This window comes from Exophiala viscosa (assembly GCF_022695815.1).
Source record: "Exophiala viscosa unplaced genomic scaffold EDD37scaffold_17, whole genome shotgun sequence".
NCBI classification, from domain to species: Eukaryota; Fungi; Ascomycota; class Eurotiomycetes; order Chaetothyriales; family Herpotrichiellaceae; genus Exophiala; species Exophiala viscosa.
Genome location: NW_026944369.1, coordinates 226,074 through 247,320, shown reverse-complemented (window position 1 = coordinate 247,320; position 21,247 = coordinate 226,074). Strand labels below are relative to the sequence as shown.

Here is a 21,247-nt window from a genome sequence, read left to right as displayed (position 1 = left end):
AACACGAAGCGCAAGAAAGTGTCCAAGCTGCGCAAAAATGACGGTTGATTTCCAGTCTGTCTCGCCGTATAAGACTTGGCATCAGCCTCTAGGGCGAAGTTTACATGCATATCGCGTCATATTGAGAAAACTCGGTAGCCTTTGATCACCCCTTGGGATCCACCTTGGAGCCTCACCAGTGGAGGATATGAACAGCATTGTGAGTTACCACTTGTAGATTGACTGGGCTTTTTACGCGGAGGCCTTGTCAACTCTTCTCACATTCTCGCAATGTCAACTATCGGCTCGCATGACCCAGGCCACTATTTCCAGACAGAGTAGGTCATGTAGCATTCTTCTCCTTGCTTTGGTCGGTCCGCCGTTACTGACGCTGTTTCTTTTAGTACGTCATTGGTTGAAAGCGATCGAAAACAACGCAAAGCAGCAAACACCAAGGGCAGCCCTGTAAAGTTTCCTACAAAGATCTTGGCTGTAGAAGTCAATTACTTCTTCGATCCCAGCGGCGATGTGGTGTTCCTTGCTGAAGCCAGTGGCTCGGTGAGTGGGTTACGGTTATCGACAAATGAAGTGTCGGCCATTCCCAGAGGGGCACAGGCGCCCCTGACCTGCCTTGCCTATCATGCCACGAAAACACCTCAAGATCCTTTCACCACAATGCAAGTATTCGCCGGCGGCTGGGACAAGTCGGTATGGAATTACACGTTTCGCTTTGCAGAAGACACGATGCAGGGTCGGACCGTCACTGACTACACCTCATTCCCTGCCCATCGCGATTTTGTCAAGTGCTTGATTGTGGTGCAGACTCCAGACAAGCAAGACATCCTGATAACGGGAGGAGCTGATGGAGATGTTCGGTTCTGGAGCATAGGAGGCCAACCTCTGGGATCCTTAAATCCCAATTGTCGGGGTATCGAAGCTCTTGCACTGGACCCCCTTTCTGACCCTGACTCGCCTGGCGTCATGTTCTCTACGTCAAAGAAAGAAATCTTTTCAATTACAGTTCCAGAAGTTTCAAAGATCAAGACCTCTCAGATACAATTGGCCGGCCCCATTGTTCCCCACGAAACCAGTGTGTACAAATTGCACTTTGACGATGATGGCGACTTATGGACAGCTTCCGCCGACAAGACAGCTAAACAGCTCTCTCGAAACGACAACTGGCAAGCAGTATTGACACTAGAGCACCCAGATTTTGTTCGAGATGTGGTGACGCACGACGATTACGGCTGGGTGTTGACCGCATGCAGAGATGAGGAAGTCCGAGTGTGGTTCAAGGCCACGGGTGACCTCCACCACGTATTCAGCGGACATTACGAAGAGGTCACAGGCTTGACGATATCAAATGATCTGCTGATCAGCGTGAGCATCGATGGGACACTGCGGAGGTGGAGCCTTGCACCAGCAGACCTCCAGAGAGCAGTAGAAGAAATGAAACATCCCCACTTGCTTGAAGACGAACCAGAGCCAAAGGTTGACCTCTCCATGCTGACGGAGGAGGAAGAGGCAGAGTTGCGGGCACTGATGGAATCTGAAGAACAAGAAACGCTGGAGAAGATGGTGCTGGACGAACAGTGAAGGGATATCATGGTACGAAATATTCCGTACGACTACACGTAGTCTGATTGTGGATCTGGACCAGACTCGAGAGTCTCCTCATTCCTTATCAGCAAGAATCGATAGTGCGCTGAATGCGCGCAAAATGCCCCAGATTAGATAAGCATATTGATATGGAAATCCAGGCTTCCCATTGGTTGTCATGCCACTTCCCGCGCCCTGCAAATTGCGATTCAGCGCTCGTGCTTCTTTTTTCGGCGCAGAGAAAACTTTGCCTTGCTAAAGCGTAAGCAACGTCTGTTGTTCTTCGACGACTTATCAAGTGCTGTTACACTCAGTCCTCGCTATCTGACCAAAGATCGTCGCTTTTTCGATTTCCCACATTTAGCCGGCCCTTTCCGGTTGTCAGCGGCAAACCTTTTGCGCAGAGCCTTGCGGAGAAACGCCCCACGTGCTCAGCGACGGTCCTTCTGAAATTTTCAAAATCAGAGCCTCGAGAGTAGCCTGAAAACAGCATATCAACTGGACGGCATCGATCACGAAGTGCGCGCAGAAGTGTGACACTGATATCTCTCAAAGTCAAATTTTCCCACCGTCACACGTACATCGCCAGCCTCGATGGTCAAAGAGGAACCCAATCTTTCGCTTCAGAATGCCCTGGCAAACAGCTCGTCGCCTTATGTAAGTACAGACCACGTTGGAAACCTCATGTACTCATACTCTCAGCTACGGGCGCACAAGGATAATTCTGTAGCCTGGCAAGAATGGTCTGATCAGACTATTGCTTTGGCGAAACAATATCAGCGTCTGATCTTCCTAAGCATCGGCTACAATGCATGCCATTGTGAGGAACCCTTCAATTTCATGTCACACGACCTAACATAGTCCAAAGGGTGCCACGTTATGGAACGCGAGTCATTCAGCACTCCAGAAGTTGCCGAAATACTCAACAACTCGTTTATACCCATCAAGCTTGACAGAGAGTCCCGCCCAGATCTTGACGATATCTACATGAATTATGTTACCGCAACCACAGGCTCTGGTGGCTGGCCGCTAAACGTCTTCTTGACTCCCGATTTGAAGCCCGTTTTCGGCGGGACATACTGGCCGGGTCCTGCCCCGATGACCAATCTCAAGCAGGCAAGCACGCATGATGAACCTCCTGTCAGCTTCCTTGATATCCTGCACAAAATGCAAGATGTCTGGTCGACACAGCGTGAGAAGTGCTTACAATCCTCCGCTGACATTACGAACCAATTGCGAGCTTTCGCTGCCGAGGGCATCCATTCCCACTCGAATAACGTCCAAAGCCCTGGTACCGGAGCCTCCACAACCGAACCTCCAGAACCATTAGAACTCGACCTCCTCGACGATGCCCTGGATCACTTCATCACACGTTATGATTCTGTCAACGGAGGCTTCACCGCATCTCCCACCGCCCCTAAATTTCCGACCCCTTCCAACCTCACGTTCCTTCTCCGCATAGGCGCTGCCATCGCTCAACCCTCGACACATACACGTTTCGGCTTCTTCAGCCCAGTTCCGGGGATTCTTGGCCAGGACTCCTGCCTGACGGCGGCTTCAATCTCTATGCACACCCTCCTCGCCATGGCTCGCTCCGCTTTACGCGATCACCTTGGCTATGGATTCCACCGCTACAGTGTCACCCCGGACTGGAATCTCCCTCACTTCGAAAAGATGATGTGCGACAATGCACAATTACTTGGCTGTTACTGCGACGCGTGGGCCCTTGGTCGCGATCCTGAGATCCTAGGCACCATTTACAATCTTGTCGAGTACTTTACGAACCCAGATTCGCCCATCGTCCGACCCGAGGGTGGCTGGTATACAAGTGAAGATGCCGACTCCCGATCATCATCTTCCAGTGTTGCCAATGGCGCCGTAGATGAGAAGCGGGAAGGGGCATATTACGTATGGACCTTGAAAGAGCTGCAAACCGTTCTCGGCGACCGCGATGCATCTGTCGTAGCACGTCATTTCGGCGTGAAAGGCCACGGAAATGTGCCTGCCGAGCACGACATGCACGATGAGTTTCTTAGCCAGAACGTCCTGCACATCCAGGCCACACCCTCAGTCCTTGCCAAAGAATTTGGCCTAGCAGAAGAAGAGATCGTTCGCATCATCAAGACTGGCCGCACGAAGCTACTGGAGCACCGCAAAACCAAGCGAGAACAGCCAGAGGTCGACACTAAGGTGATTGCATCATGGAACGGTCTCGCCATCGCCGCCCTTGCCAAAGCAGCCAATACTCTCGCCACCATCGACAAGACCCGAGCTCGAGCCTGTCAAGAAGCCGCCGAAAAAGCAGCCATCTATATCCGCAGGACCTTGTACGACGAGACGACAGGCAGACTTTCCCGAACGCCAGAGTCCACCACCGCATTCGTCGACGACTACGCATACTTGATACTCGCAAACATCGTGCTGTACGATTTGACCCTATCCCAACCGTACCTCGACTGGGCTGTGAAACTGCAAGAGTACCTAGACGAGCACTTCGTGTCCACGACAGGCGGATACTTCCAGGCGGAACAGTCGTCGCAGCAGATCATCCGTCTGAAACCAGGCACGGACAGCTCGCTGCCTTCCCCCAACGGGACCATCTGCATGAATCTGCTGTACCTGTCGTCGTATCGGCTGGAGAAACAGGCCGAGTACATTGGCCGCGCGCGGGCCGTGCTTGACGCCTTCGCCGTGGAGATGATCCAACACCCGTTCCTCTATGTCAGTTTGCTCTCGGGCATGGTGATGGAGCAGGTAGGCGTCAAGACGCTGGTGGCCCCGATGACCATGCGCGACAGCCAGCTTAGAAGACTCAGGGGTTGGGGAAGGACGGTCGTCCGGGATCTAGTTCCCAGTGTCATGATCTGTACCAGAGAGGGCGTCTGTCGCCCATTGAAGCAAAGTGATCTGGAGGACGTTGATGAGGCGGAGGAGGCGACTGCTTGAAAGTGCGAGGAAATGGCGCAGGGGTGGATGCTGGTTGGAATGGGCATGCTGGAAAGGAGGGGGAAACAGCATGTCTAACATCGAGCGGGAAGACAGCCCTTGACAACAGGGAGTGTATCCACTTTATGATGGGATGAGTTCAGGATGTGGCTGGCGAGAGCATGGAAGGCAGTCCAGGAGTTTCAGTCATTATGGGATGGAAGTACTGCATGAATACCACGGTCATTGTGCCACTTGCTGGCCTGACGTGCGCTACTCGCATCGTCCTGTCTAGTCATACAACTGCAATGATGCCTTCTTCAACTGCATCAACGTCCATCTTCTCGTTCCAGCTTGCGGAGCTCCCACCGCACAATGGCCCGCAAGATCCTCTTTCTCTCTGGTGACGAGCACCGACGCGGTTGGCCATCTGGTGTCTCCATCGCAGCGGCAGCCTCCCTAGCTCTCATTTCGAGGATGGCGTCCTCGGCGCGGTCTTGGTAGGTGGTGGTGGTGGTGGCCGTCTGCTCGTAGAATTTGCGAGGTGCAGACATGGTCACAATGGACTATATATTGGCACTTGTCCTGTGTGAGAGAGAGCACAAGTACTTCGCTGACGGTGTCTGGACAGGTCTAGATGAAGAGAAAGGTTTGCAAGGAGGTGCCTGTTTCTCCAGAGCTGAATTAGTATTCGGGAGACGACAACCTGACAAAGGCTTGTGCAACTCACTCTTTGAGGTTTGTGTGCGAACCTTTGTCTGCAGTATCTTATGTTGAAGTTCTCGATGTCAGATTTGGACAAAAGGATGCTCCTAGAAATAAGAAGTCCAGCATAGAGGCTTTGTTTGTTTGTGGACAGAATATTGTGCTGAAGAGTTTCTGTGACTGTGGCATCGTTATGGCGACGGCTACAGACTCATTCAATACGTGCCAGCCGTTCAAACATCACGCCAAGGTGGTACTCTGCCATCGCGCCTCTTCAGATCTCGGCGTCGGCGTTGCTTTCTGCAGCTTTGCTTGCCCTGTTCTCTGTAACGAGCCTTCGACGCAGTGGCTATAGATGTGCGCCGGGGATCCACCGGAAAAACCCCCTCGACGACAGTCATTCCCATCTTCACAGCATAGTGTACAGGTATGAGGCTGTGTCCGGTCTGTGCTGGAGTCCTGGTCTGCTGTCACGGTATCCCAAGCCATCGTTATACCTTCAAGGCATCAAAGAAGGTCACCGCGGCCAGGTGATGCGGGAGCGATACTCAAGCAGAGCCTCTCAGCAAAGACCCAAAAAACAGCCCGACCTCGACCAGGTTATCAACCGAAGCCGTGTGCCAGGAAATAGTCTTACATGGTGGGTTCTGCTCCTGCTCTCGAGTCGGCCTTCTCTGGGCGGCACCGTGGTAGCGACCGCCGTGTACAAAGCGACAGGACGCGACATTGTGATTCGGATATTTTCGGGCTTCTTCCATACATTGAAACCTTTCACGAAGAACATTGACTTCTAAGAACCGACTATACTTACACAAGCTCGTCGAAGAGAGGAAGAAGCAAGTGAAGTGATGGTTGAGTTCGATAAGGAAGGGAGACCGAGCGGTCGTCGGCATGGAAAGGCGCCGACAACACCGATACCGATATCGACGATAACATCCATTATCCCTAACTTTTGCGTCCTGTTTCCCATTCTTCTCTTCCGAATTCATATCAATATGGCACAGGAAGATGCGGGCTTTGTCGTACCACGCATCAACATCCAACTCATCAGGCTCTGAAGGAGCTTCTTAGGAACCTAGGTAAGGTCACCCGGGTCAACCAGTTTGGGCTCATTGCCAGATGCTTTCTTTCGCCCAAGTACGACCATGTCATTCCCTTGTCCTCAGATCCGCTGGCGTATCTGGCTGGTTGTCCCATCTGCCCTTCTTGAAAGCCTCTACAGCCTTCAGATTCTCCCAAACCTTCCATACATGCGGGCAATCACTTTCTACATCCACTCCGAACCTCAAAGCACCATCGACAGCAGGGGCCAAGGCACAATCCGCGAGCGTCAATTGGTCGCCCACACTGTACTTCCCGGAGTACTCTTTGGCGAGTTGCTCATATGCTCGGAATCCCAGGGTCATGAAGTGCTGCTGCCACACTTTGGCCTCCACATTGAGTTGTTTGACAAAGGTCAATACTCTAAGATTGGTGACAGGTTGGATGTCGCATGACACAATGTCCACGAGCTCACGAACCTTGGCCCTAGAAGCCGAATTCTCTGGTGGTGGGAGCAGCCTGGGCAACTCCGGCCTCGACTCCTCAAAGTATTCCAGAATGGCGATCGATTGGCGAATCTTTGCTACCTCTTGGCCGGATTTTGTGTTCGTGACAACGAGTGTCGGAACGGACTCGCTCGGATTCAGCGACGTGTATTCTGCTGCATTCTGCTCGCCCTTCACCAGGTGAATGTACTTGTATTCCAATCGGATACCCTTGATGCGTGCAGCGATCCGAACCCGAGCAGAGCAGGAGGAACGGAAATAGGTGTAAAGAGTATATTGATATTCTTCTGCCATGGCAGCCGTGGCCGAGCAGATCTTTCGCACGAATTGCCAGGCTTTAGTACTTAGACCTTGGAAGCTGACCTGCTCCGCACTTCAGCATACGCAGCATCCTGTGCGGAATGATCAATGGGGAAAGCGGAGGATGCGGAGTCGATTCCGAAGGAGTCACTTCAACAGCGACAATCAACCAACCATGGCCCGAAGAATGAGGCTTTCACTGTGCGTCTACTGTTGGACCCTGTTTGGGGCGATTTATCTACTGTAGCAGCATTTGTGAATGTCAAATGTCTCGGAATGATATGGCCCTCGGGAGAGTTTTGATGTGCCCAAGCAGTGGAGGACAGTGAGTACGTTTGTGCCGATGAGCCGATGGCAGCCTTGATCTTACCGTACATCAAGAGCATATGACTCCAGTATCAAGTGGCAGTCTTTTTAGCAAGGTGAGGACGGATCAGCTTCCGCTTAGGCATACCTATATCTGCACAATGGTTTTCTTTCAGGGGTCATCTGCGGCAGAGATTACCGGTACCTTAACTTAACTTAATCCATGCGGGGGAGGGGCTGGGTTCACTAGGCCGGGACAGTTCCGGTACGTCAACGAGTGCGTCAAGACGCTGGTGGACTTTTGTTTTCTACCTGATAGACTGCGTTACTACAGGAACTTTCCAACAGAAAGGTTTCTTCCAAGTGCCCTCTTCGCATAGTAAGCTTGGGCTCATACCACTACTACCGTGTACCTCATGTCGTCTCCACGCGAGGTTAGAATTGGCTACGTGCCTGAACACTACCTCCTCCCATTGCATCTATGCACGAAGCACGACCTCTTCCCTTCCTCCATCAAGATCACTCTCATCCCATTTCCTTCCGGTACGGGCCATATGATCACATCGCTGCGCTCCAACGAGATCGACCTTGCCATCGGCCTGACAGAGGGATGGGTCGCAGGCTTGCTGAATTCCGACAATTATAAAAAGTCTGGGAAGGAGAAGGGCTATTCAATAGTTGGATCGTGGGTGTCTACACCGCTACGCTGGGCTATCGTCACTGGCCGCAACCGCAGTGACATCAATACTGTGAATGACCTCAGGCAGCATCGCCGCGTTGCAGTCAGTAGGCTGGGCAGTGGCAGCCATGTCATGGCGTTCGTGCTGGCGCAGCAAGAAGGCTGGCTGCATCAAACAAAGACTTCCACATTAGAAGGGCTGACGATAGCACCTCTGGGTCCGTTCAAAGATTTACGCGACGGTGTGACGAGCTCTACAGCTGATTATTTCATGTGGGAGCATTTTACAACGAAGCCGTACTTCCACGGTGAAGATACGCCGCTAAAGAAGATTGGTGAGATATACACACCCTGGCCGAGCTGGCATATCGCTGCATCGCGGTCGACGTTTCCAGATCCAGAGTCAGACGAGACACTCAAAGAGATATTTGAGGCCTTTGACAAAGGAGTGAAGAGCTTCAACGAGGACACTAGTGCAGCGATAAAGATGCTGGGCACTGGCGAGGCACAATGCCACTACTCCGAAGAAGACGGAAGGGAATGGTTGAAGGATGTGAAGTTTGTCGAAAGCACGAGAGGAGTGGACTCTGGAGTGATGAGTGGAGTGGTTGATGTATTGAAGGCAGCCAGTGTCATTGGCACTGATGCCGTGGTAAGAGATGGGGATGGAGTCGTGGGGATATCGAGGTGAAATACACTCGTACTCGTATATCATCCAGTGCAAGCTTGAACATAGATGCTTCCTAGTACTTAAATTCACGTAAGTTTATGCTCGCACGAGGTTTCGCACGAGCAATGGTCGTCAGAACATATGGGAGTGAGCCCGGAAACCCGGCTAGCAAGCGTGGCCCAGATACTTATCGCATGCAGGGTCGTACTGGCATCTTCCGGAGTGTCCCTATTACAAGTTTGAGCAGTTTGAGGACTTTTTGAGGAAGCAATCGGCGAAAAAAGCGGCCTCCAATTCGACTCGGCTTAGACGCTTTACTCATACTTTTGCAGGTTGTTTGAGGCGCTGTGACTACTTTAAATTCTTAAACTTATACGAACTCTTGAAGTCTTGGGGTCTGCACTTGGCTGACTAAGTAAGCTTCTTTCTCTCTGTGCTTCAGCCGACTTCATCTCTCATTCTTTCATTGCGCCTCACTTCTTACATCCATTGATACACCCACGAAAGCATCGTTCGCCTTCACTAGCAACACCATAACACCCCCGGCAAAACTTCTCTGTCCGTTTCTAGTTGATCAACTAGCCACACAATCCCGCCTCTCGCGGCGAGGGGCTCGGCTCATTCAGCCCTTCTCACCATGCTGACACCTCGCGTTCAATCTCGATAAGGTAGACTCTGATCGTCGATCGAGGCAATTTTCCAGTATGACGCCCAGTACGAGCAACCCATCCCCTAGTGTAGGTCATGCTACTCCGCCAGCTGTTCCCTCAGCAGCCACCTCAACAACCGCAATCAATGGCTCCGAAAGCAACAACACTCCCGAAGAGAGACCGACTCATACCTCAGAGATAGGCACCTTGAAAAAGCTACCTAATCACGGTACTGCATGGCTTGGGAGTTCCTCTGGAGTCTACTTTGTCAATACCGTCCGTCGCGCATTCTCCGCCGCCTTTGCTTCATCCAACCTCGCCGGACCCAATGCAGTCCCTGCCAGCGAAGACATTCTCACAGGCGAAGATGCCGAGGGGCGCTCATATAATGGTCCTGTGCATGAAGGACCAAGTGAGACCGATTCGTTTCCTCAACTACTCGCCTCAACGTTCGGAAAACCTCCCCAGAGGAAGATCGCGTTTGAACTGGTCACCTCGTTTTTCCGCTTATGGCATCCTCTATTCCCCTTCCTCCACGGTCCTACTTTTCTAAAAGACATGGAGACGATATACCAACAACGGCGACGGCCGTCCAAACCGACCAAAGAAAATCCCACCCCTACTGACCTCCGAAAACTCCTCACCTTCCAGCTCATCATCAACATCGCCTCGCTAGACCGAAGCGATATTCTTCTTCCTATGGAATCTCGCATCAGGTCAATCGGTGATGTCAGCCGCGTGGCCGGCTGCCTTGCCCTTTCGCATGATATCACCAACATTCAAGCTATACTGGCTGCAGAATTGTACCTATGCGCGACGTTGGCTATCCGCCAAGCCAGTACAGTTGCCGGAATTTTGATTAAGCTGATACACCATGCCGGGCTGCATCGCTGCCCTTTACGATACGCCCAGCTCTCTCTCGAGGAATGTGAGATCCGGAAGCGGATATTCTGGTCGGCTTATGCTCTAGACCGGCACTGCAACCTAAGCTTGGGGGATCCCAACATAATCCAGGACGATGATATCGACGTCTGCCTGTCTGGGCCAGAACTACACAAAGCTGTCGTGCAGCAGACGGTGCCTCAACCAGATGGTGACTGTGGAAATTCGATGCCACCACCTCGAGTGGTGCCAGATGACCCGCGTGTAGCTCAACAAAACAGCGATGGACCCGAAGCAAGGGAGAAGCGACTGCGAGAAGCCGCATTGACTGCCTATGTACAATGGGCCAAGCTGACCGGGCAAATCATCGAAGTCTTCCATAAGAGCATCAACCATCGTTTCCCCAAACATGAGCAAATATTGAGACTAACGAGCGACATCGAGACCTGGTGGAACGACTTGCCTGGATTCCTTACTGGGGAGAGCGATCACTCCGGCCAGGATGCCGAGCCTAGCGAGAACAACGGGGCCACGAATAAACAGACGTCTTCATCCTCAAATCCGCCCTCGTTTCTCCCTCCTCAGCAACATCTGTCGAGCTTTTTCAAAGTCCTCTATCATCGATTACTCCTCCTGGTCAATCGCCCGAGATTGTCTCTTGACCAGTCCACTCCAGAGTTTCAGCACGGCTTGCAAGTCTGCATCCGAGCGTCTCGTGGCATTGTAGCAGGCCTCAAGTCTCACAGAAGTCACGGGCAATCAATGTTTCTACCCGGCTTGCTCTCCGCAGTCTGGATGTCAGGCCTCATCATTGCTTTCGCGTGTCAACTTGGCAAATACGCCAAAGCCCGCGCCCTCTCCGACGTACAAACGTGTCTGAGCCTCCTTGAAAGTATGAACACTAGATGGTACACTGTGCAGAATTGCCACAAAGTTCTGAACTTGTTGCTGGTCAACATTCAGTCAAGGAAGGCCTCGATCAATGGTTTTTTAACGGTGCCGAAGCCTGAGCAGTCGCCACAGAGCATTCCACCAGAGCTCGACCAAGCGCAACAACCTGCCAAAAAACGCCAGCGCACCGGCCTCGAAGATGCAAGTCCTCGCAAATCATCCATGACCGAGTCCGCAAGCAGTTCGCCTGTGCACCCACAATTATCCAACTCTGGCCATGCTCGCCTGAAACACCAACAAACCTCCACATCCGGCAGTACACCAAATTGGCCGGCATCTATGAGTTATGATGCCTCAAATCCGTCAGCCTTGACTAATCAGGGAGGCTCTATGCCAAATTTCGACTTCTCAAATTGGGATCGAGGCCAGCCGACCACGCAGCCACAGATCGATGCAGGCCTGGGCAGTGCCATCTATGCGACACCGCAGGACCTGGCGTTCGCCCAGTCAACCATGAACATGAACCTGCCTGGCAACAACAACACTGGCATGACCAGCGATGCCAACAACGGCGGTAATCTGCAGGAGTATTCAGATCCAATGTTCTGGGGCAATATGGATTATAACGTCGCCGATATTTTCGGGTCGGCAACATGGGAAAATATGACTGGTCCGTTTGCCCCAGGTGGTGGCATGAATGGAGGGTGGGAAATGTGACCCTTAGGACACCCTGAGATGGACATTGGCGCCAGACAGAATATCAGGCTGTCGTGGTCAGGCTGAGTATAGAGCGCGAAAAGTGCTTGTATGACTCGCATTCGTTGTTTGTGGCGTGTCCAAGCTCGGTGTTGGTGGTGATTAGGTGTGATATGATTGATCTTATATGTGAGGTTACTGAATGTGTACGATAGTGATGGCTCTCAAAACTCACTACGGACATGTTGTTGCTTCTATACCCTTGCAGCTCGTGACTGCTCAGCTGCCGGACATGATGGCTTTGAATAACATTGGTGTGATTTAGCCGTGGAAGAAGTATGATTCTGAACTCCAATTGTTCCATGTGACATGTCTGGTACCTTCTCGATGATCAGGCTGTTCTTCTGACGCGCGATGGGAAACTGCCAAGTTTGATCCGGTCTCTGTCGAACCATGCTGAGTTCGGCCGTTGGGCTGAGAACTCACCCTACTGAGGATGCCATAAACTGTGAGGTCAAGACCGACTGAAACCGCGGCCTGCAACGTCAATGAGCTCCCTATTGTCCTGTATGACCCAAGCTTCTGCGCTTCGAGCTACCCGTAGGGTTTGTTCACCAGAACAGTCGTTTCTGCATGTCATTTGCAAAAAGCCCCGTATCGACCTCCATCAACCCACTCTGCATATCCATGCTATTGCTGGCTCCCATGCTGGGATTCGCATCATGCAAACCGTTATCGAGCGATTGTGACTGCGCCCAGGATGAGTCGGCGAAGCTTTGGAGTAGCAAAGCCTCGGCACCGATGCCGACACCCTGTGATGTCGATGTGTTCGAATCTGTGCCCGAGAAGAGCGACATTGATTGCCAGTTTTGCTGTGATGATTGAGGCTGAGAAATCGGTGGTTGCTGGAAATTGGAGGTCGTCGGCACCGTCGGTTGAGAATGAGATTGTTGTGGGACATTGACTGGGGTGCTGGTCTCGCTACGATACGATTCATTGCTCACTGAGCGGAACGCGGCTGACGATGAGCGCGCATGATTGTGACTCGAGAATTCCACTGAGCCGGCGCGTGAGTGACTTTTAGAATCAGGCATGAAATTTTGATGCAGGATTGATTGCGAAAACGAATCTTCTGCTGTGAGCGAGTTGCGAGACGACGGCGGATTCTGGCCCGAGGAGTGTGTTGTACAATCTTGCTGCCACTTGCGGATGTTCTCGGCCGTATCGAGCGGGAAGGCCTCCCAGTACTCAATGCCAGTTTTCTTGTTGAGCGTGGGTGGACTACTTCTGACATTCCGTGGGCCAGGTGATTGCGAGTCTCTGGATTTGAGGCCCGCTATATTTGCAGATGGCGACGTGGATTTCAGTGTATCCGCAGCAGAATTGAGTTGCTCGGTGTTAACAAGAGGTAGGAGAGCGAGGATGAGCGATTCAGCTTCGTGAAGACGATGCTCAAGGCCTTCGATGTAGCCTTTGGCAGGACCTCTGATGCAGCAATCAGTATAGCCCCAGTTTGCAAAGCTGAACGTTTGACAAATTCGTTATGATAGCCCTAAGAAAAAAGAACTCACCGCTTTCTTTGCTCCGGCCACGTACATTGTACGGCTACAGCTTGACACTGCAAGCACCCGGATCTGCCAGAGAAGGAGTTTAGCCATTTGTACTCGACTTAAGCGGTGTCGAAATGGTGCTTGAACAATCTTGGCCTTGATTCCAGCACCAATCCTTATGCCAAAACGATTGGGACTCTTATATGACGATGACAGGATAGTATCATGATAATGGGCCGATAACGTACCTATCACCACTGCACTGCTTTCGAGAAGTTCATTAGCCTGCTTCCATCGAAGACGATATACAGAGGTTGGTTTTTTAACCTTCCCAGGTAGAGTGTGCTAAAGGCATCACGTATACGGAAGATCTCGTTGTTGAGCTTCGACTCAACGGTGCTCACGTACCTTTTGTTTCTTTGTGCGGCACCCGTTACAAGCGCCGCTTATTCTGGAAGGCATCTGTCACAACTGTGGTGGACAGACCTTGGGCGCCGACGATGCCTGGTATCAAGCTGGTCGAGAACAGTCGCGGTGGTTGTGCAATTGTCGAAGCCTCCAATATGATGATTTGTGCTAAGCGGACTGTGTCGATGTTGAGGTCTATGGTTTTGGAGCGGTTGTATGAAGAGTCTACGCAAACTCCCGGAGAGTTGCGGCAGTATGTCAACAATCCGAATGCGTAAATGTGTCGACGAATGGTAAGCCAGATGAGGATTCGGAGCAGGAGAGAGTCTGACTAAGCCGGGCTTGCTAAGATCTGATATAGGCTGATCCGGATTGAGGAAGAGAGGTTCAGTTTAAAGAGGCAGTGATCTCGAACGTGACATTCGCCTGGAATCTCTATCTTTCGTTGTCACAGTCGGTAGCTGTGGACTCGAAACGCGTGTTGAGACTAGGCCTATCAACGATGGACGCGGGAAATCTCCGTTGGCAGTATGTCACTGCGTAATCGCGATTGCAACCATGTACTCAGATGTGCTGATTGCCGGAGTCTTTACTTGGAGGTCTGTTGTGCTGAGGGTGATTGTGCAGTGGACGGCCAGCTTGAAAAGGATGGGCTTGAAATTTTTTCGCAGATTCCATGTCACGACCAGACCGTGTCTGGGTAGACGCTGATTTATATCCGTGAAGCTTCGTGGTGCTGCGTTACTCCTGAAGTCTTCATTATCAGTGAAGTCTGTCCTCGCAAGACGCCGCTGGTGACTGAGGGTCCGGGCAATCGTTTCGGGGACCGGGCGTTGGGAGCTACTGTAGGTTCGTGACACCCGGATCTCTGTGGCAGTAAAGAATCCGCGAAAGGTATCAGAATGAGAGATCCGAAGACGTCATGTCTCTCTCCTGCAACGCGCACGACCGTGTGAAGCTAGTCGATTAAGATGAAACGGATATGCGGGAAATAGTACTCGGTGTTGGTACGGAGTAAGTCGATGTTGAGGTAGTCGGAGCTGTGATAGGTATGGTTCGTCCTGCAAGGCAGCAAGGCAGGGCCGTCAATGAGCAGAGAGCGTCACAGATGCTTAGTCAAGACGCAAGGCTACCACGAACAGCTTAGAATCAACGAGTGATGATGAGAGCAACGAACGAGACAAGATCCTGCTGGCATGAGGAAACCTGGAGGCCGGTTAAATGTTCAAGCGGGTTCCTGGGGAAGTTACAAAGTCATCAAGTCAGATACAGCCGAATGGTCGCCGGCCGCATCTATCATCAGGATAATCTCTCACAACACATGTAAAACGTCAAGGTATGCTATGGCTAAGTATCAGTTTTATACTCTATTAAATTACAACTATTTCTCCTCAGAAAAATACGCCTGTCGTATGCTGAGGTACATTCAAACAAGCCCTCAGTGCCAAGATCAAAGTCATCGTGTCCTATCACCCACGCCATTAGGACCATTCTCCGAAGTGAGATACATCTATGTCAATCTCTGTCATAAATCTTGTCTGCAGCATGAGCCATCAAAAGAAGGAAGCATGATCGCTGGACCGATTCCGGTTCGAGCGTCCGGTTCATGCCCTAACCAAACTGCCCCCAAAAGCACCTGTTTCACGGTGCTTCAATTGTTGCAATGCTAACACCAGCGACCTTCATGTGTCCATAGCCCTCAACACATAAGAAATACCCTGTGTCAACGCCAATTGTTTTGTATAGCCCGACACCGAAAGACGTCCGACCTCCCATGTTCGTCTTTCACCCACTAATGCATCCGATCGTCATGCACGCCCGAAAATTACCAGGTAGGTATGGAGGCCGGCTCTGGAAAGCGACCTCTGACGGGGCATGCCAGCCGAGTTACAGCTCTGCATTCATTGAGTGGCAGGCGCGGGTCGCAAGGGCCGGTCGCTTACTGCCAGTTCGTGCTTTTGAGAGATATAGATAACTGTCGCTCCGAAGCTGAACGCTGGCTCTTGTTGATGAGTTTTTTTCGCGCGTCCTCAAATCTTTGGAGCGTGTGGAGGAATTATCATGTTGTACAACGACCAAATAAATGTTCGAAAATGCCGATTCTGACTTTTTCGGTGGAATTTCCAACGCATCTGAGCTAGTCGCAAGCAGCCGGAAAGCTGGTGATGGTCAAATGAACTCTTCTCTTTGGTGATGGAATTGATGTTGGTAAGGAATGCTTTGTCGGTGTCAAGAGATGGTTAAGTTAAGATGGCTGCCTTCTGGAAGATGCCAATTGCCCATAGCAGACGACGCACAGCCAAATTCCGCATCACCAGATCCAGTGTTGTGGACTGACGTTAAGCGAGAGAAACAGGGAAGTTGGAGATGGTGCCTGGGTTCCCCAGACAAACTGAACTGTTGCGTGGCTTGCACCGCCCGCCACAAGACAGCCACGACGCAACGTCGCACACATTCATTGGCCGCCAAAACGTTGAAGCGGAAGATCTGAGATTCTTATGAGAATTGGCGACCAAGGCACAACAAGCACAAGCCACAATATCTGACGTTTGTTGACGCCATTCCCGAAGTCCCAATCCTCGTATGCCAATCCGATGGGCCATAAAAAGATCATTCAGGGTGGTGTTTTTTATCTTCAACAAAAGAACATAGTGCTGGGCAAGAGCGAGGTTGAATGTTGAGCCTCATGCCTGTTCCCGTTCTCATCACAAGGATAGGATCAACCCAGGCTCCTCCCAATACCAAACCTGTAGCCTAATGTTTGTGTCTCGTCCACAACATTTAGAGCATATGGCTTGGTTGCTGTCCGCGTGTGCGTCTCTGGTTGTGGCTTGGTTGACGTGTATCATCTGAAGATCCCGGATTTCGCTGTTGTGCTCATAGGAATGTCCGCACCAGCAGGCCCTCGCCCGTACATGTAGAACTGCAACCCAAGGTAGGAGTCGCAAAAGGCTTGGAAGATTCCGCAAAGTCGGAATGGCCAAGGTATAAACTCCTTGCTCAGGAAGAAATAGCTCATCTTCATCGCATCGCCTGCCAACCAATTGATGATCACAGAAAGTCGAAACCCTTTGCAAGATCGTGCTTGGTGATTTTTCACAATTTGTGGGATAGGTAATATAGCCTCCACTGCAAGCCCAACATATCCAAGCAAGGCAATGTACGCAGGAGTTCTCGACAGGAAAGGGAGAAAGACGTGGACGATGCATAGTCCTCCTGCCAGGTATGACAAGAATTCAAAGTATCTACACATTGTCAGCCTCTTGCAGTGTGTCAGATTGAGTCCAAGGCATAAACTTACGGCTTCGAACTGCCCCACTGCCAAAAGTTGTAAGGGCGTCGACCCGACATCAGGTCCTTCAACCCGTTCCCTGCGGTGTATCCATGAAAAGGGGTGTGTTGCAGTCCATCTCTTGCGCCTGTAGGAGCGCGGTTGTCCAAGGCTACCTTGAGGAGTACAAGTTGCACCAAAATCATCAACGAGGCTTGTATTAACAGAGCTTTGTCGTAATAAGCTCCGAACCAGTAGAACACTCTGCGTCGCGTCTTAGTCCTTATTGATCTTGTATTCCCAAGTAGAACAGCGCATACTTAAGGATAGATGCCACCAGCATGATCAGGGGTATGTCGAGAGAGAACCCATCGCTCGTCTTATTCCGATGGATCGAGAATATTTGGTCGGCATAGGACGTGATGGGTGACAAGATCAGACTGCACACTTTGTCAATACGGTGAACGTGGACTTTGCTCACATTACTCACAAGACAGGCGCAAAATAGTCCACAACAACTGAAAGAACTCCCAACATGTTGAGCAGCTGCCCGCCGTTGCGGAGCACCTTGTCTGGAGGGCGCTATTGCAGACTCGATAGGCTCAAGAGCTTCGTGGAGAGTATTAGGCAGCCATCGTGTGGAACATGGTCAAGGGCACGTTTATGAGCGTGTGCATGTGCTAAATCCTAGATGTCGATTGAGGTTTCCCCGGAATTGATAAAAAGCATGGACGGGATTGACCATGTAATTGGCGCATGCCCGTGGCCAGTCCGCAGTCTCCGCCCAGGGGGCATATCTCGGCCTAAGAGCAAAGAGCTTGCTTGACTGTACAGTACCTACCAGGTACCTAGGTATGTATTTACATGTGTTTTATACCTACCTGCTGTAAGTCAAAGTCTTGGAATCGATGGGCTCTGCAATCATAGACTCGTCACTCTCATTGATTTTCTCTACATGGTGATTCCCTTTTGTTGTACAGTTCCCAATGCTACAATTCCGTTTTGTGGTTTTGTCCCGGCGAGAACGAGATAGTCCAATCCTCACCAATGCTTGTACCAGGTCCTCTGATGACAGCCCAAGCAGCTTTTCCTCCTGCCGCACCATGGTAGATCAACTCTGCTGGAGTTGTACCTCTGGGTCCTTCGGCTGTGACGGACACCTCGTCCAGTCTAGACCACTCCGTCGGTGCACCCACCACTATGATCTTCTCGACTTTGACATCTTTCATCGTCTTGAGATAGCTTGCAGTCTTTGCGCCTTTGGCGGCCAAGTTGGTGCTCTTCAACTCTCCATTCTCTAGGCCAAACCTGCGGTGAATGAAAGCGCCTTGTTCATAGTCGAAGGTTTCGCCGTCATCGGCGTACAGCGTTCCCTCTGCCTCCCCATTTTGGTTGAGTACCACAATGAGGGTGTATGGATCCCATTTCATCAATCCGGAGCTCTTCCTCGGTCGGTCCTTTCGGGGGAAAATATGTCCTCCTTGCATCAAGAGAGGGATTTTGTCAAGGGGCGCAACGACTTTGTAGGTCTTTGAGCCTCCGTTGTATATCGTGTAGTCGAAATAATCATAGTAGTTTTCGTTGTCAGAAAGATAGATATCAACGCTTTCTGCACCTTCGACGGTCACAGGTTTTGCCAACAGCCCGGTTGATCCCAAATAAAACTGATCATCGAGCTCAAAACCTTTCTCGTCCTCAGGATGTACATAGTACTGGGATCGGATGATCGGGTAACCGTCTGTCGAAGCTTCATGGAAAGCGGTATACCACGCAGGCAGTAACATGTAGCGCAATCGCAGAGCTTTGGTCATGATGCTAGTGTACGGCTCTCCTAACATGTATGGCTCGCGCCTGCGTGTGTCGATATGCGCATGCCCACGGAAGAAGGGGTAAAATATACCCGCTTGGTACCATCGAGTCTGGAGCTCTTTGCTTGGATTGCCGAAGAATCCACCCACGTCTGCTCCCGCAAAGGGAAAGCCACTGACGCCTTGGTTCAAGATCATGGGAATCGAAGCAACCAGGTGTTCCCAGTTAGCCTGGTTGTCACCTGTCCACATGGCAGCGGTCCTCTGCGAGCCAGCGTAGAACGATCGCGTAAGCACGAATGGGCGGCGGACTTCACCCTTTTTACGCTCCAGCAATGCGTGATACGTGGCATTGTGAAAGGTCATGCCATTGATGTTGTGAACATCACGATGTTCCCATTTGCCGTGATGAAGGTTGTCTCGAGGCATTGTAATCTCAGGGCCATTGAACACGGACGGTTCGTTCATATCGTTCCAGAGCCAGACGTTGTGCATTGTCCCTTTGAACCTGTCATAAGTGAACAAGCTCTTCCACCAGGCTCTTGCAGCAGGATTGAATGCGTCGAGCCAGTATGAGCTTCCAGGCCAGCACCAACCCTCGAAAATATTGTTCTCCTTGTTCTTGACAGCCAAGTCCTTGCTCTTCATCTCATCGACGACGAAATATCCTCCCTTGTTCTTGATGTGAGGATCAATGATGGCCACAAGCTTCCGCTCGCTCTCATCCAATTGCTTTTCCATCGATATCGGGTCGGGAAAGTTAAGGGGATCCCAGGTGAAGTATTGCTTGTCGTCGGTATACTCGATGTCGAGCCAGATAACATCGTACGGAATGTTGAACTTATCGAACTTCCGATCGACGTCTTTCACGTCCTCGTCGCTGACATAGTTCCACCTGCACTGGTGATAGCCAATTGAGAAGGCTGCTGGCAGTTGAGTGTAGCCAGTCAACTCACCATAAGACTTTGCCAGCCCTTCGGGAGATTGTCCCAGCATGACGAAAACGTCGAGCAGGCCACTCTCTGACATCCAGTGGGTATGGGTGTCGACAGTGCCTCCACTAAGACCAAGGGTGTAGGGGTTGGCACCATGCGTCGACTTGACGATGTCTACCCAAGTTTCGGCAGCATTGAGCCAGAAGACTCCCACTGTAGAGTCCTTCTTGTGTGCTTGCATGAAGGGGATGGATCCATAGAGAGTCATCGGACTGTCAAGCTCGTACTCGAAAATGTCGCTGTTGTACATTCGATAGGGCTGATCGTAATTGCCATCTCCGCCACGTGTTTGTTTCAGAGACAGTGGTCCAGCATGCTCTGCAAGGCCATACACATGGCCATAACCAGGAAAAGCAATGTCCAAAGCAACACTCTCGGGACCCTTAGGTTTTGAGTCTGTGTTGCCGCCGAAAGTCTCTTCCCACCAAGTGCTCTCGTCTTCAGGAGGGTTAACAGTTTGTTCTTGGGAGTCGTTCGTATCGGCAGCCGGTCTCTCGACTTTGGGTCGCCAATGCTCCATATTCATGAGTCCGCGGCTGTTGAAAACGACCTGCTTGTCTTCACCAGACCAGAATTCCACCCCAAAAGGGGCATGGTGCATGAGTGCCTTGAACTCGTGATTGCGTCCCCATGACACCTCGGTCAGATCTTTCGAAACCTTTTTAATGGAGGCAGTCTTCTGAGCCTGGAGTCCAGCTCCGGTCAAGGCCCATGCTCCCGCTTCATTGTATCTCTCCTTACGAGCAATGCTGCCATGGCGAAGCTCGATTTCACCCTTCCTCCTCTTTTCCTCGTCAATCGTTACCCGGACATTACCACGGTCGAGGAACACAATCGTCAATGGCAGCTTGATTGGCCCAGTCTCTTGGACAGTCTTGATTATGGATCCCTCTAATCGGCCGTCCTTGAACTTGATCGATGCCGCATCCAGCTGGTAGGGAGATGAGTCAGGACTGCCTTGCTCTGTCATAGAATCTGCAAGTGCTCGGTTCCGCTTGCAGAAGCCAGACTGCTCGCAACGTTTGAAATCATGGTGTTTGACCGTGACTGTCTTGTGTCAGCACCTCAGGCCTAAAGTAGGTACATAGATGACTTGCCTGCGGGAGAAACGAACAGTATCAAAAACAAGAACGACAGACAGGAAATTGTCCACACGGACGCCCGCCGCGAAGATCGAGCCATCTTCGCAAGCAGCAGTTCTATAGATGTTCTGCTCTGGGCAGATCAAGAGAATTGCTGCACTGATCAAGACCAATGTGTCCTCTCTACGTCCAGTCAAAATAATATGGGGTTGATCGGTGCACACGGGAGTCCCCTGAGAAAGCGAGCCCGGGCTTCATTGATTGGCGGGCGCTATCCTCACTAAGCGGACAGCGGACACCCTGC

General features: G+C 51.3%; 8 protein-coding genes across 8 annotated transcripts; 4 read left to right on the top strand and 4 right to left on the bottom strand.

The window, feature by feature from the left end:
- Positions 1 to 163: 163 nt before the first annotated feature.
- Positions 164 to 1,767, top strand: EDD37DRAFT_643349 (WD40-repeat-containing domain protein). Its single transcript, XM_062817423.1, has 2 exons — positions 164 to 317; positions 384 to 1,767. The coding sequence occupies exons 1-2, from the start codon at positions 271 to 273 to the stop codon at positions 1,573 to 1,575; spliced, it is 1,239 nt and encodes a 412-aa protein (XP_062665435.1). The 5' UTR covers positions 164 to 270; the 3' UTR covers positions 1,576 to 1,767.
- A 405-nt stretch (positions 1,768 to 2,172) lies between these two features.
- EDD37DRAFT_613874 (uncharacterized protein) lies at positions 2,173 to 4,524 on the top strand (the record flags this gene model as incomplete). Its single annotated transcript, XM_062815487.1, has 3 exons — positions 2,173 to 2,235; positions 2,281 to 2,398; positions 2,447 to 4,524. The coding sequence occupies 3 exons, from the start codon at positions 2,173 to 2,175 to the stop codon at positions 4,522 to 4,524; spliced, it is 2,259 nt and encodes a 752-aa protein (XP_062665434.1).
- Positions 4,525 to 6,277: 1,753 nt separating this feature from the next.
- EDD37DRAFT_213100 (maleylacetoacetate isomerase) lies at positions 6,278 to 7,413 on the bottom strand. The gene has a single exon (XM_062810299.1). It carries the CDS (start codon positions 7,047 to 7,049, stop codon positions 6,357 to 6,359), a length of 693 nt encoding a protein of 230 aa, XP_062665433.1. The 5' UTR covers positions 7,050 to 7,413; the 3' UTR covers positions 6,278 to 6,356.
- A 50-nt stretch (positions 7,414 to 7,463) lies between these two features.
- Positions 7,464 to 8,844, top strand: EDD37DRAFT_643341 (alpha 1,3-glucosidase). Its single transcript, XM_062817422.1, has one exon. The coding sequence runs from the start codon at positions 7,778 to 7,780 to the stop codon at positions 8,729 to 8,731; it is 954 nt and encodes a 317-aa protein (XP_062665432.1). The 5' UTR covers positions 7,464 to 7,777; the 3' UTR covers positions 8,732 to 8,844.
- Positions 8,845 to 9,414: 570 nt separating this feature from the next.
- Positions 9,415 to 11,850, top strand: EDD37DRAFT_613871 (fungal-specific transcription factor domain-containing protein; the record flags this gene model as incomplete). The annotated part of the gene is made up of 1 exon (XM_062815486.1): positions 9,415 to 11,850. The coding sequence occupies one exon, from the start codon at positions 9,415 to 9,417 to the stop codon at positions 11,848 to 11,850; it is 2,436 nt and encodes an 811-aa protein (XP_062665431.1).
- Positions 11,851 to 12,377: 527 nt separating this feature from the next.
- On the bottom strand, positions 12,378 to 14,079 carry EDD37DRAFT_213043 (uncharacterized protein). Its single transcript, XM_062810297.1, has 5 exons — positions 13,788 to 14,079; positions 13,628 to 13,641; positions 13,401 to 13,463; positions 12,736 to 13,314; positions 12,378 to 12,646 (listed from the first exon to the last, which is right to left on the bottom strand). Exons 1-5 carry the CDS (start codon positions 13,839 to 13,841, stop codon positions 12,562 to 12,564), a joined length of 795 nt encoding a protein of 264 aa, XP_062665430.1. The 5' UTR covers positions 13,842 to 14,079; the 3' UTR covers positions 12,378 to 12,561.
- A 2,553-nt stretch (positions 14,080 to 16,632) lies between these two features.
- On the bottom strand, positions 16,633 to 17,595 carry EDD37DRAFT_613869 (alpha 1,3-glucosidase; the record flags this gene model as incomplete). The annotated part of the gene is made up of 4 exons (XM_062815485.1): positions 16,633 to 17,032; positions 17,089 to 17,349; positions 17,379 to 17,498; positions 17,549 to 17,595. 4 exons carry the CDS (start codon positions 17,593 to 17,595, stop codon positions 16,633 to 16,635), a joined length of 828 nt encoding a protein of 275 aa, XP_062665429.1.
- Positions 17,596 to 17,924: 329 nt separating this feature from the next.
- Positions 17,925 to 21,230, bottom strand: EDD37DRAFT_643330 (alpha 1,3-glucosidase). Its single transcript, XM_062817421.1, has 2 exons — positions 20,959 to 21,230; positions 17,925 to 20,908 (listed from the first exon to the last, which is right to left on the bottom strand). The coding sequence occupies exons 1-2, from the start codon at positions 21,041 to 21,043 to the stop codon at positions 18,048 to 18,050; spliced, it is 2,946 nt and encodes a 981-aa protein (XP_062665428.1). The 5' UTR covers positions 21,044 to 21,230; the 3' UTR covers positions 17,925 to 18,047.
- Positions 21,231 to 21,247: the final 17 nt, after the last annotated feature.

What these genes read in the sequence shown, in the direction of transcription:
- EDD37DRAFT_643349 (XM_062817423.1), top strand. Translation starts at nt 271, where the DNA reads ATGTCAACTATCGGCTCGCATGACCCAGGCCACTATTTCCAGACAGA. An exon ending in GGCCACTATTTCCAGACAGA is followed by an intron (nt 318 to 383) that starts GTAGGTCATGTA and finishes TGTTTCTTTTAG; the next exon opens with TACGTCATTGGTTGAAAGCG.
- EDD37DRAFT_213100 (XM_062810299.1), bottom strand. Translation starts at nt 7,049, where the DNA reads ATGGCAGAAGAATATCAATATACTCTTTACACCTATTTCCGTTCCTCC.
- EDD37DRAFT_643341 (XM_062817422.1), top strand. Translation starts at nt 7,778, where the DNA reads ATGTCGTCTCCACGCGAGGTTAGAATTGGCTACGTGCCTGAACACTAC.
- EDD37DRAFT_213043 (XM_062810297.1), bottom strand. Translation starts at nt 13,841, where the DNA reads ATGCCTTCCAGAATAAGCGGCGCTTGTAACGGGTGCCGCACAAAGAAA. An exon ending in TGGCCGGAGCAAAGAAAGCG is followed by an intron (nt 13,315 to 13,400) that starts GTGAGTTCTTTT and finishes TTGCTGCATCAG; the next exon opens with AGGTCCTGCCAAAGGCTACA. An exon ending in CCGACGACCTCCAATTTCCA is followed by an intron (nt 12,647 to 12,735) that starts GCAACCACCGAT and finishes ACACATCGACAT; the next exon opens with CACAGGGTGTCGGCATCGGT.
- EDD37DRAFT_643330 (XM_062817421.1), bottom strand. Translation starts at nt 21,043, where the DNA reads ATGGCTCGATCTTCGCGGCGGGCGTCCGTGTGGACAATTTCCTGTCTG. An exon ending in ACTGTTCGTTTCTCCCGCAG is followed by an intron (nt 20,909 to 20,958) that starts GCAAGTCATCTA and finishes GACACAAGACAG; the next exon opens with TCACGGTCAAACACCATGAT.